Source organism: Ursus arctos, unplaced genomic scaffold (assembly GCF_023065955.2).
Source record: "Ursus arctos isolate Adak ecotype North America unplaced genomic scaffold, UrsArc2.0 scaffold_3, whole genome shotgun sequence".
Lineage (NCBI taxonomy): Eukaryota > Metazoa > Chordata > Mammalia > Carnivora > Ursidae > Ursus > Ursus arctos.
In genome coordinates, this window is record NW_026622985.1 from 29,586,728 (window position 1) to 29,601,357 (window position 14,630).

Sequence of the window (14,630 nt, forward strand, 5' to 3'; positions counted from 1 at the left end):
GTTCTGTGAAAAATGCTATTGGTATTTTAGTAGAGATTGCATTGAATCTGTAGACTGCTTTGGATAGTACAAACCCTTTAACAAACATATTAACATAAAAGTATTAATTCCTCCAATCCATAAGCATGGAGTAACTGGAGTCCATAAAGAAACGAGAGCACTGGCAAATGTAACAAGGATAAATATAAAAGAAAATGGATAAAGCAATAAAGTAAATCTCTGCTGATAGGCATACAATATATAAAGATGTAATCTGTATGACTACAAAGGCACAAAGAAGGATGGTAAGGAATGGAGCCATATGAAAGCAAAGTTTTTATACTACTAAGATTAAATTGGTATTAATCTGAACCAGATTGTTATAAGTTAAAATAATAACTGTAATCACCTCGGAAACCACCAAAAAAACCCCATAAACAAAAAAACAAAAAACTCCCAAAAAACAAAAAAACCACACACATCCACAAAATGTACTAGAAGAGCTGGAGTTCTGGTCCAAGATGGTGACAAAGACCCTGAACTCACCTTTTCCATGGACACACTAAATCTACACCTATTTATAGAGCAGTTCCTCTTAAAGAACTAAGGGCTGACTGAACAGCTTCTGCACAAAAAGATAGAATATATAAAGTAAGGCTAGAGAGACCACATAGAACACAGCAAGAGAGATGGAGAGAAGATAATGAAGGGAACCCCTGAATGCAGGGAACTGTAGTGGAAGTGTAAGAGTGCTGACAATACTGATTCCATCTTTGGACCTCCATCTTGTTCATTTCACTCAATGATCCTTCTTGGGCTATGTGTTCCAGGCCCCTTGGAGACTGATCTACATTACCTGAGAAATCCCTGCCAAGGTCAGCATAGAGGAAGGCTTGTTTTGGCCTCCCATGAATCTGTTAAGTCTTTCCCATTCCTGACACACAGGTAGTGCCACAAGATCTAATTAAAGGTTAGCTGTCAATTAGGTGCACACAAACCCTTTGAGGTACATGCAGACCCTTTAACCTCACTACGATGCCCTTCTGCATGTCCACTTATTCTATAAAATCTGTAGATTAAGGTCCGAACTTTGCAGAGAAAAACTATGCAGTTGCCATGGATCATCCTCTGCCTAAATCTTCCCTGTCAGTAAGCTACCCTGAATAAAACTCCGTGTAAAAATGTACAAAATCACCTGCTTTGTTTTTCGGCCTCAAAGCATCTTTTCAGTTTGGGGGAGACTTTACTGTCCATCCCCACCTTCTAAAAGGGAAGGGATAGTACTGAGGAACCTAGAGCAGATTTGTCTGCCTTGGGCATAGAATAAAAAAGTCCTGGTTTAAAAGATCCAGCCTTAGAATTCCACCAGTGGGGGAGCTGCTGGACCTTTCTTCAGGTTGGAGGAGCCGGTGAGTGCCAAGTTCATGTTCATCCTCCACCCCAATAATGCAGACTGGAGCAGAGTTCTGGGCCCCATTGCTGGCCTGCCACCTCAGTGAGCCCTGTCGTAGTTCTGGATGCCCTGGGACACAGAAAAAAAGTGTAGGTTTAAAAGAGCAACTAAACTAAAAAAGATCCAGTCCTAGACCTCCACCAAACAGCGAGGGAGCTACTGGAATTCTCTCCGGGTCAGTGGTGCTGGTGAACACCACGGTTTATGTTCCCCTCCATACTGACAGCATGCACAGGAGCAAGGTCCAGATGCCACAGCTGGCCTACAGTTTCTGTGAGCCCCAGGTCCCAGCCCACACCAAACCTATCAGTCCCACCATGGTAGCCCCAGTGCATATACAGCAGGAGACTCCTGGTGGGTGCTCACTACAGCTCTGGCTGTCACACCAAGGTGACACAGATATAAGCACCCTAGAACACCTCAGGCCTACACCATTTCATCCCCAGCACAGAGCACTCTGGGACCTCCTGGGTCATGCCTATCTGGAAAGCTGTCCCTTCATGGAGTGCCCCAGGATACCCCAGCCCATGCTGGCCTTGGCTCCAATCACCCTGCCAGGGCACACTCTGCAATGAGCACCCTTGGACACCCAGGCTTGCACCCGCTTCAGCTTCAGCTGTCCTCCCAGGGCACCTTCTGCATGGAAAGCCCAGGGAGCACCCCAGCTCAAGCCCACTTTAGCTATAGCTATACTGCTGGAGTGCTCACTATGCAGAGTGCCCAGGGACACCTCAGCTCATGACCCACCTCAAATTTATTTGCTACACGGAACACCCCCAAGAACTCCTGCCTCAGCTTCAGCCATCCTACTAGGGTGCTCTCTGCATGGAGAGCCACAGGACACCCCGCCTTGCACCCATTTCAGCTTCAGCTATCCTGCCAGGGTGTTTTCTTCATGGAGAGCCCTGGAATCACCCTGGCCCATGCCTGCTTCAGCTTTGGTCACCCCACCAGGGCAGCCCAACATGGAGTACTCCAGGACCCCCAGCACATGCCAGACACAGCTCCAGCCAGTCAAAGTCACCAAGCACACAGAGTCCACACAGGGTTTGACCATACACAAGACCATTCCTTCAAGTGTAAAAGTACTCATTTCACTAATTCATAGAAACAAACACAGCAAAGTCAAGCAAACGAGGAGACAGAAGATGCTTCAAATGAAGGAATAAGGAAAAAAAAAACAAAAAGGAACAGAAATTAGCAATATGCCAGATAAAGAGTGGAAAGCAATGATCACAAAGATGCTAACCAGACTGAAAAGAACTGAGTGAGAACTTCAACAAAGAGAAACATGAAAAAAAAAGAAAACCCAATCAAAGTTAAAAAATACAGTAACTGAAATGAGAAATATACTACAGGGAAACAACAGTAGATATGTGGATGCAGAAGAACAGTTATGTAACGTGCAACACAGGGTAATGGAAAGCACCCAAATTCAGCATCAGGAAAAAAAAAAGGAATTAAGAAAACAAATGAGGAATAAGTTAAGGGATCTCTTAGACAACATCGAGTGAACAAACATTCACATTATAGGGCTCCCAGAAAGAAGAGAGAGAGAGAAAGGGGCAGAAACCTTATTTGAAGAAACAATAGCTGAAAAATTCCCTAACTGGGGAAAGGAAACAGACATCCAGGATCAGGAAGCATAGAGAGTTCCAAACAAGATGAACCTAAGGAGGTCCACAATAAGACAAATGAGTATTAAAATGACACAGGTTAAAGACAGAGATTTTTAAAACCAGCAAGAGAGAAACGAAAAAAGTTACAGATAGGGAAACTTCATAAGGCTACCTGCTGATTTTTCAACAGAAATTTTGCAGTCCAGAAGACAGTGGCATGATATATTCAGAGCTGAAAGGAAAAAACCTGCCACCAACAATATTCAACTCAGCAAAATTATATCATTCAGAATTGAGGGAGAGAGAGTTTCCCAGATGAATGGAAGTTAAGGAGTTCATCATCACTACTAAACCAGCCTTACAAGAAATGTTAAAGGAACTTCTTTAAGTGGAAAAGGTGATACTGAGAAGCAAAAAAGAATTATGAATAATAAGATGTAAAATATGACAACATATACATAAAACATGGAAAAGGGAGCAAGAAAGTTCTTTTAGAATGTGTCTGAACTGAAATGACTATCAATTTACTATAGATTGCTATATATCTAAGATCTTATACATGAATCTCATGGTACCCACAAACCAAAACCCTATAATAGATACACAAAAAATAAAGAGAAAGCCAAGCAAAACACTACAGAAAGTCATCAATCACAGGGAAAGAGAGCAAGAGGAAAAAAAAAAAGTAACAGATAATTACAAAAATAACCAGAAGACAATTAGCAAAATAGCAATAAGTACACACTTATCAATACTTTAAAAGCAAATGGTCTAAATGCTCCAATCCAAGACATAAGGTGGCAGAATAAAAAACCCAGACCCATCTATATGTTGACTACAGGAGACTAATTTCAGACCTAAGGACACAAAAAGAATGAAAGCAGAAGGATGGAAAAAGATACCATACAAAGAGAAAAAGAAGAAAAAAAAAAGCTGGGGTGTAAAAACTGAGAAAAAAAATAGATTAAAAAAAAAAAAGACTGTAATAAGACACAACGGATTTACATAATGATAAAGGGGCAAATTCAAACCAGAAGGTTTAACAATTATAAATATTCACAAACCTAACACTGGAGCACCTAAATGCATAAAGCAAACATTAAGAGGGACTTTAACACCCCTTACATCAATGGATAGATCGTCCAAACAGAAAATTAATAAGAAAACAGTGTTTTTGACAAAACATTAGACCAGATGGGCCTAAAAATATATACAGAACATTCCATCCAAAAACGGAATACACGTTCTTTTTAAGTGCACATGGAACATTCTCCAGGATAGATCACATTAAGGCCATAAACCAAGCCTTAATAAATTAAGAAGACTGAAATACCATGCATCTTTTCCAACTACGACAGTATGAAACTAGAAATCAATCACAATTAAAAAAACAAGAAAACACAAACACGTCAAGGCTATACAACATGCTACTAAATGGCCAAAGGACACCAAGAAAACAGAGGAAATTAAAAAAATACATCCAGACAAATAAAAATATAATGGTCCAAAATCTTTGGGACACAGGAAAGGCAGTACTAAGAAATAAATTTAAATGACAGAGGTCTACCTCAAGAAGAAAAGTATCAAAAAACAATCTAACCTTACACCTAGAGAAACTAGAAGAATAAGAACAAAGCCAAAGATGAGTGCAAAAAGGAAATATGTAAGATCAGAGAACAAATAAAGACAAGAAAAAAAAATTGATGAGACCAAGAGCTGGTTCTTTGAAAATATAAACAAAATTGTTAAGCCTTTAGCCAAACTACTAAAAAAAGAAGACAGAAAATGAGAAACAAAAGAACATTAACAACTGACATCATAGAAATACAAAAAAATTCAAAGAGAATACTATGAAAAATTATACGCTTGGAATTTAGATAACCTACAAAAAATGGATAAACTAGAAATATACAATTTTCCAAAACTGAATGAAGAAGAAATAGAAAATGTGAACAGACCAATTACTAGTAATAAAATGCAAACAGTAATCAAACAACTTCCAACAAAGTCCAGAACCAGATGTACTCACAGGTGACTTTTACCAAACATTTAAAGAAGAGCTAATACCTATTGCCCTCAAACTATTCCAAAAAACAGGAGAGGAAAGAAAGCTTCCAAATACATTCTATGAGACCTGCATTACCCTGATACCAAAACCAGACATAGATACAACAAAAAAATGAAAACTACAGGCCTACATCTCTGATGAACACAGATGCAAAGATCCTCAACATAATATTAGCAAACCACACTCAACAACACCTTAAAAGGATCATTCACATGATCAAGTGGGATTTATTCCAGGGATGCAAGAATGGCTCAATATTCACAAATCAATCACTGTGATATACCACATCAACAAAACAAATGATAAAAATCACATGATCATTTCAACAAATGCAGAAAAAGCATTTGACAAAATCTAACATTCATTCATAATAAAAACTCTCAAAAAAGTGCTGTTGTTGTTTTTCAAGGGTGGAGAGGGGAAGAGGGAGACAATCTTAAAGAGGCTTCACGCCTAGCACAGAGCCTGATGCAGGGCTCGATCTCATAACCCTGCGATCGTGACTTGAGCTGAAATCAAGACTTGAACACTTAACCAACTAAGCCACCCAGGCGCCCCAAAAATGTGGGCTTACAGCTAACATACCTCAACATAATAAAGGCCATATAGAAAGACTGAAAATCGTCAAAGGTGAAAAATGGAGATGGTTCACTCTTGTTACTTTTATTTAACATAGTACTGGAGTCCTAGCCACAGGAACCAAACAAGAAATAAAAGGGATCCAAATTGGTAAAGAAGAAGTTAAACAGTCACTATTTGCAGATGACATACTATACACAGAAAACTATAAAGAGTCCACCAAAAAACTATTAGCATAAATGAATTCACTAAAGTTGCAGGATATAAGCTTACATGCAGAAATCAGTAGCATTTCTATACACCAGTAACAAAGTAGAAGAAACAGAAATTAAGGAAACAAATCCATTTACAATTATGCCAGAAAGGATAAAATATCTAGGAATAAACTTAACTGAGGAGCTAAAGACTTGTACTCTGAAAACTATACAACACTGATGAAAGAAATTGAAGGCAACAAAAACAAATAGAAAGATATCCCATGCTCAAAGACTGGAAGGATACTATTAAAATGTCCATAGTACCCAAAGCAATCTCTAGATTGAATGCAATCCCTATTAAAATGACAACAGCACTTTTTTATAGAACTAGATACATATTACCAAAATCTGTATGGAACCACCAAAGATCTCAAATACCCAAAGCAATTCTGTGAAAGAAGGACAAAGCTGGAGGTATCACAATCCCAGATTTCAAGATATACTATAAAGCTGTAGTAATCAAAACAGTATGGTACTGGCACAAAAACAGATACATATATCACTGGAACAGAACAGACAGCACAGGAATAAACCCAGACTTATGTGATCAATTAATGTACGACAAAAGAAGCAAGGATAAACAGTGGGGTAAAGACAGTCTCTTCAATTAATGGTGCTAAGAAAACTGGACAGCTACGTGCAAAAGAACAAAAATGGAGAACTTTCTTACACTAAACACAAAAATAAACTCAACATAGATTAAGAACCTAAATGTAAGCCCCTAAACCATAAAACTCCTAGAAGGAAACATAGACAATAATTGCTTTGACATCAACCATAGCAACATTTTTGTAGAGGTTTCCTCAAGAAAGTGAAACAAAAGCAAAAATAAACTATTGGGGCTACACCAAAATAAGAAGCTTTTACGTGACAAAGGAAATGCCTACAAAAGAAAAAGGCAATGTACTGAGTGGGAGAAGATACATGCAAATGATTATCCAATAATAGTGGAAGCAAAATATATAAAGAACTCACACAATTCAACACCAAAATCACATATAATATGATTTAAAAAACGGGCAGAGGACCCAGATAGACATTTTTCTAAATAAGACACACAGATGGCTACAGACTTACAAAAAGATGCTCAACATCAGTCATCATCAGGGAAGTGTAAATCAAACCACAATGAGGTATCACCTTACACCTGTTAGAATGGCTAGAATGAAAAAACAAGAAATAACAAGCACTGGAGGGGATGTGGAGGAAAGGGAACCCTTGTACACTGTTGGTGGGAATGTAAATTGGTGTAGCCAATGTGGAAAACAGTATGGAGGTTCCTCAAAAACTTAAAAAATAGAAGTACCATATGATCCAGTGTTTCTACTGTGATGTATTTACCCCCCCCCACACAAGAACAACAAAAAACACCAGTTCAAAAAGATATATGCACTCCTATGTTCATTGCAGACTTACTTATAATAGCCAAGATATGGAAGCAACCCAAGTATCCATTAATAGATGAATGAATAAGGAAGATGTGGTACATATTTAAATATAATATAATGTAGTATTATTGAGCCATAAAAAAGGATGAGATCTTGGCATTTGCAGCAACACGGATGGACCTAGAGGGTATTATGCCAAGTGAACACATCAGATACAGAGTCAAATACCATCTGATTTCACTTGTATGTGGAACAAAAAAACAAAACAAACAAAAAGCGTAAGAAGACCCATAAATACATTGAACTGATGGCTGCCAGAGGGGAGGAGGTGGGGGAATAGGCAAAATCGGTGAAGAGGAGTGAGAGATAGTCTTTCAGTTATGGATTGAAAAAGTTACTGGGATAAAAGGTATAGAGAATCGGGAATACAGCTAATGGTATTGTAATAGGGTTCTACAGTATCTTATGGTAGCTATACTTGTGGTAAGCATAGCAAATTGTTTAAACACCATGAGATACCACTTCGCAGCAGTAAGAAGATCATAATTTTAAAAAAAGAAAAAAAAATAACAAGTGTTGATGAGTATGGGGAGAAATGGGAAACTTTTACATACACCAATGGGAAGATAAAATCGTGCAGCCACTGTGGAAAAGCTGGTCAGTTCCTCAAAATGCTAAACATAAAATTTTCATATGACCCAGCAATTCCAGTATTAGATATATACCTAAGAGAACTAAAAACATACAGTCTAACAAAAACCTGTACACAAATGTTCAGAGCATTACTATTCATAACAGCCAGAAGCGGAAGCAATCCAACCAAATGTTTAACTGAGGCATGGATAAGCAAAATATGATGTATCCCTACAAGGAAATTTTATTCAACCAAAAAAAAGAAAAAAAAGAATGAAGTAGTGATACATGCTACAACATGGATGAATCTTGAGAAAACAGTACACTAAATGAAAGAAGCCAGACACAAAAAGCACCTATTTTATGATGCTATTTATATGAAATGTCCATAAATGGCAAATAGGTAGACAGAAAGCAGATTCGTGGTTGCTAGGGGTTGAGGAGAAAGGGGTTGGGGGAATGACTGTTTAATGGGTACTAGATTTCTTTTTAAGATGTTAAAAATGTCCTGGAATAAGATAGTGGTTATGACTGCACAACATTGTGAATGTACCAAAGTCACTAAATTATATACTTCAAAATACTTAAAATGGTGAATTTTATATTATGTGAATTTCACCTAGGTAAGATACCAGTTCACTCTCAGTGAGTGACCACAATGCAAATGGGACTTATATATATTGCTGGGGTCAGGGTTAAAAATTTAAGTAACTTCCATGGTGTCAAGCATTCAGTAAATGTATGATCCAGCAATCCCAAGAAAAATAAAAACATAGGTCCACAAAAGGAACTGTATACTAATGTTCACAGCAGCATTATTCATAACAGCTAAAACTGGGAAACTGCCCAAATATAAATCAACATGTACAGTATATGCACACCATGGGATACTACCCAGAGATAAAAAAGAATGAACTACTGATATCTATAGCAACATGGAAGACATAAAAGGTTTCCTTATGTTATGCAAAATAATGCAGAGCTACACCATATAAATTTCATGATTTCACTTATAGTAAGTTAAAATACAGGAAAAACTGTATCAGTCAGATATAAATCAAACCATAGCAATCAGAAAAGTGGTTACCTCTGATGGGATGGGAGATTGGAATGAAGAATGAAATAACCTCCTGAGAAGCAGAAATGTTACATATTTTGATTGTGGTAGTAATTACATGGATATACATATTTATTAGAACTCAATCTGTACACTTAAAATGGGTCCATTTTATGGACTGTATCTGCCAAGGGATACATTCCACTGCCCCCAGTGCATGCCTAAAACCCCAGATAGTAACAAACTCAATGTATGTTTTTTCCTATACATACACACCTATGACAGTTTAATTTATAAAATACTCACATTAAGAAATTAACTGTAACTAAAAACAGAACAATTATAATAATATACAACAATAAAAATTATGTTAATGTGGTCTCTTGCTGTCTCAAAATATCTTACTGTACTGAACATCACCCTCCTTGTGATAATGTGAGATGATAAAATGCCTGTGTGATCCGGTAAAGTGAAGTGAATGAAGTACCGTTAGGCTACTATTGACCTGACAATAGGTCAGAAGGAAAATCATCTGCTTCTGGACCATGGGTGATGGAGGGTAACTGAAATCTGGGATAAGAAGGGACTAATGTTTTAGAAATTTTTAAAATTTACATAATGAGATTTCTATGGGGTCATAGGTAAACCAATCTCACTGAGCATAGCACATGGTAGGTGCTCAATCAATGCAGAAGGAAAGAAGGAAGTGGGTAAGTAGGTAGATTATTTTATAGTCATGGCCAAATAGTATGTATGTATTCTTTACCACCCTTAAGGAATTTACCATCTAATTCAGAATAACATATCACCTCCGAACCAGCTCACTATCTTTAACAGTTCTCACAAACGCCACAGTAGCCTGTGAATCATACTGTCATAGAAGAAACCATTTTCAAATTCTGAATCCTCCTGTCTTGCTTATTCTCCATTTTTTACCCTTCACTGAGGTTGTGTTCAAGGTCTTGATACACTGAATTTTCCCGGTTTCCGAGCCCACCATCACCTGAGACAGGGCCTTCAGTGCCCCAGCTGTATTTTCATATGCTTAGCCTACAAAACTAACAATTTAACCTTTGAAAACCCTTAGGTCCTCCAACTCACCAGGGTATTGAGACTGTAAATTAAATTTAAAAAATAGCAGGAGAACATATTTCAGAAGATAACATATCAGTAGTTAGCATATGAATCAAACAGGACTATTAGGGAAAGCCCCAAATGAGCAGGAGATAAGACTCATTCAAAGCTAGGCTTGCTAGGAACAGGGAGAGGAACAGGTGGAGAGGCTTAAGCAAAAGAAAGGCAATAGGAAAGTGGTGAGTATCACGGAAGAATGAACAAATCCATTCATTTGTCTAGGCTCTAGAACAAAAATTTAACTTTGGATATATGTGTGAGGTAGTCTGAAAAAGCAGATAAGGTCTCATTTGATAATCACAAAGTTATGGGGTAGACTAAGCAGATACTGTCTTCATTTACAATGTACTATAAGAGGTGAAATTGCCCAAGGTAATAAAATTTCTTAGGAATACAGCCAGTGCTGAATGAAATTCATTTCTCCTGATTTACAGCCAAATTTTCATTTACTTAGACCATCATTCTGCTCAGTGTTCTCTAACTTTGCTTAATACAACTCTTTAAACAAACTTCTCACCACATATAACCTTGCCCCCACCCCCATTCAGTTCTTGAAATTACACCCCTCCCCTGAACCATACTTTAAGATATACTTTAACATAAACTTTATAATTTTACCAATAGTTCTGATTACTGATATGATAGGTAAGGGGGTTTCCATGCATACAGGCCATACATGCATGACCAAGTCTTTCCTGTAACTACTAAAAGATCTGAATTCCAATAATATTTTCTAAAATTAACCTTGAGTTAAAGATTAGAAAATTATTAACACTGACCAGTAAAAGACTTTCAGCTTATTCATAGCTTGGCATTATCACCTATAATGCAGTCAAGGGTGTGTCTAAAAGCATAGGGTACAACTATGTTACTGTTTCCTCATTGTAGTAAATATAAGAGGTAACTCAGCTTTCACTGGAACATAAAATGAGCTTTCATTTTTTACGTTCAATAGAAATTTGTTTAAATCTATCCCATACCCCCTAAACCTTCCAAAGACCCTATTTTCCCTTACTATCACTATAATTCCCTACACTGACAAATTTTTTCAAAAGTACACTCAATCTGTCTGCACTTCAAGTCCCTTGTTCTTATCTAGTACTTATACCTTATACAGTCATCTACTGAAATTCTCACTAAGGAAACCGATGACATCTTTTTTTTTTTTTAAGATTTTATTTGAGAGAGGGAGAGGGAAAGAGAGAGAAAGCACGCACGAAGGGGGGGGCAGAGGAAGAGGGGAAGCAGAGTCCCCGCTGGGCAGGGAGACCAACGTGGGACTCGATCCCAGGACCCTGAGATCATGACCCGACCAAGGCAGATGCTTAACCTACTGAGCCACCCAGGCGCCCAGGAAAACAATGACATCTTAAATACCGGAATCAAAGGCCTATTTTTCTAGTCTCGGCCTTTTTGAACTCTTGAAGATGGAGGAGCTGGTGCAGAGGTCACCAGGACAGCACTCACTGAGCTCTCACTCTGTGTACTAACTAATCAAGCTTTCAAAAATGTTTCCTTTCATTCTCACATCTGATAAGTATTAATTACTCCCTTTCCATAGATTAAAATTGAGACTCAAAACTACCCAAAGCCAGATAGTGAAGCCTGCATGATCCCAATGTTTGTAATTCTGTGACTTCGGATGGTAAGTTTTGTTCCCAGTTCTCTTCTTAACTCTCTGGCCTTTTCTCCATCTTTCTCACTATTTCATCACCGTCTACTCATCACTGCTTCTCTTATTTCACATGTTCTCCTGGGCAATTTCATTTCCTTCCATGACTTTAACTACATTCTATATTCGTGTTTCTCAATCTTAAAGCTTTTTATAAACAAAAAATCTTGCGCTCTTTCCGTAGTTTACATTTTTTAATTTTTATTTTTTTAATTAACATATAATGTATTATTTGTTTCGGGGGTACAAGCCTGTGATTCATCAGTCTTACATTCTGAAAATAGGTCTTCTTCCCCAAATAGAACATCTAATGTTGAGTATGTTTTGTTCAAACTACACCTCCTCCTGCCCATGGCTGAGGATATGTATGTCTCCCAAATCCATCTTTTTCCTCTCTTCACTCCACCCCCATATCTCTCTGGAGTTACAGACAAATATTATCAACTGCCGTATAATGATGGTTCCATGCTTCTCTCCCTCGGCCCTTCAACTTAAAGCCATCTACAACTAAACTTTCATTTCCTTTAGCAAACCTGAACCACCGACCTCAGGATTCTCCATTTTGGTTAAGGGTTATTAGAATCCATTCTTGTTTATGCTTTAAAGTACTTATTTGTGAAACAGTGATATTGGCACTAACTTCTCTGACCTCTACTAGTTCAAAAATCAACCGTTAGGAGCACCTGGGTGGCTCCGTCTCAGTAAAGCTGCTGACTCTTGATTTAGGCTCAGGTCATGAGCTCAGCCAGGGGTGGGGCTCCGTGCTGGGCCTGGAGCCTGCTTAACATTGTCTCCCTCCCTCCCTAAAAAAATAAAAATAAAATAAATATATCAATCATTAAACAATGAGTGACTATTATGGCCAAAAGTTGATGAATGCAAAACAGCACAAGATTTAATCCTCTTCCTTTTTCACAAGTCTATAAACAGAAACAAACCCAAAACAATTCTGTGAAGCATTTTTTTTCCACTTACAAAACAAAATTAACTTACTTACAAAATATTTTAATTTAACCCTTACTATAATCCATTACCCCCATTTACAAGTGAAAAAACTGGGACTCCAAGGGATTAGGTAATTTAATCAGAGTTACGTGGTAAGCGGTAGGTCCAGACCCCAAACCCTAGGATTTAAGATTTCACATTACACTTCCTTTCTATTATTGTTGAAACAAACTTCACAAAAATCGAAAAAAGGTCTGTGCACAACAGAGGTCAAAGGAGCAGCACGCAGTCAGGTACCAAAAGGTCCAAGGCGACCTGAACTGGCTCTAGACTGGGAGGGGCCGCCAGGCCAGACCCTCGCTCCTACGACCCCTGCCCAGGCCGTTCCCGCCCTGGAAGTCCCTCTGCGGCCTGTCTCAGGCCGGCAAGGTCGGCGGTGACCGCAGGAAAACCTCGCTCCGCGCCTCGGGGCGTGCTGGGCAGTGGCTCACGCTGCCAAGCAGCTCGGCCCGGCCGGAGGCTGAGTCCTAGTTAGCCCGCAGCCGCCGCGCCTTCGGCCTCCGGGACAGCCGACCCGTGGGCAAGAAGCGTACCTGGTGAAGGAGGCAGCTGGAGGGCACGCGGTCCTGGCGACCCTAGGAGGCGGGGATGACACTGTTGGCGGGCTGGACTAGCCTCCGGAGCTAACTGCATTCACTGTGTTAGGTCAACAGCAGTCACAAAGACTCTTCAGAAGAGCGAAGGGACCCGAAGTCACGGGGGAAGACCGGGGACCTGAAGCCTAAAAGGCATAGCCATGGGGGAGGGGCGGGGGCGGAGACGCGGCCCGTGGGGGCGGGGCGCGCGGCGCGAGGAGGCGGGCACGTGGGGGCGAGCGCGAGGCGGGGCGCGGCGCGGCGCGCGGCGTGAGAGAGGGCGGGGCGCGCGTATGGGCGCCGCGGCCGCGTGACGCGTTTTCAAATCTTCAACCGCCGCAGCCCACTGGTTTGTGCTTTACTTTTTCCTCCTCCGCGCCTTGGAGTCGGATTCGGTCCCGGAAACCCGGACGGTAGACGCTGCATCTCTATTGCGTGGGTGTGGTAGTTTGCGGAAGGGGAAGAGGGACCGGCTGATAAATCGGCCTCGAGTAGCTGTGTTTTCGTGGCCGCCCGGTGCGACACTGTCCCGAACCCAGTATGTAGGTGCCGGGCGGCTGCCATGAACTCCGGAGCCATGAGGATCCACAGCAAAGGACATTTCCAAGGTATGAAGCCCCTCCTCCGCTGCAGTCCCTTTAATCCTTTCCTCCCCTCGTGGTTCCACCATTGATTCTTTAGAGTTCTTCCCCCAGGTCCCTGCTTCTTTTCTTTTCTGGCTTGTACGTCCTTCTCTGTGGCCTGAAGGAAGGCTCCGTCCAGGGCTTTGCCTCAGAAAGGGAAAGGATCCCAACCGGGCCCCTCGCTCTATTCACGCTCCAGCCGCGGGCCCAAATTCCCCGGGGGTGTAAAACTAGAAAACAATGTGCGGACCCGGACCTGGCCGGGCCTGGGACAGATGCTGAGACTCAGCTCAGGCCCTTTGAGGCTGCAGCTGTAGCCTCAATTTGAAAGCAGAGGTGCTCGTGGCTTTTAGGTTCATGATTAAATTGGGTGATTGTGGGTGGGGTTTTGGTCCTATTCTTAAATTTATTTTACTTCACTCACAAAGTTAAGGGATAGTATTTGTATTTCAAACACACCATTGCTGTATTCAACATTACAGACGGACATGAAAGCAGATTTCCATTTCGACGACTTTGTATGGTAAAACATAACAGCTTCCAAGATTTTTTTCTTTTTAAAAATCTAGAATATATATGTCGTATATA

At 40.0% G+C, this 14,630-nt stretch overlaps 2 protein-coding genes across 3 annotated transcripts in view; one reads left to right on the top strand and one right to left on the bottom strand.

Annotated features, from left to right (window-relative positions):
* SLC25A40 (solute carrier family 25 member 40) overlaps positions 1 to 13,600 on the bottom strand; it is a 52,498-nt gene extending 38,898 nt beyond the window's left edge. Inside the window, exon 1 of the mRNA XM_026504975.4 lies at positions 13,378 to 13,600. The gene's annotated coding sequence lies outside the window, so the exon portion shown is untranslated. The remainder of the gene's footprint in view (positions 1 to 13,377) is intronic.
* Positions 13,601 to 13,668: 68 nt separating this feature from the next.
* DBF4 (DBF4 zinc finger) overlaps positions 13,669 to 14,630 on the top strand; it is a 29,188-nt gene continuing 28,226 nt past the window's right edge. For both annotated transcript variants that reach the window (XM_026504997.4, XM_026505006.4), the window contains exon 1: positions 13,669 to 14,027. In XM_026504997.4, the coding sequence (XP_026360782.1) occupies positions 13,982 to 14,027 (46 nt within the window). In that variant the 5' untranslated portion in view covers positions 13,669 to 13,981. The remainder of the gene's footprint in view (positions 14,028 to 14,630) is intronic.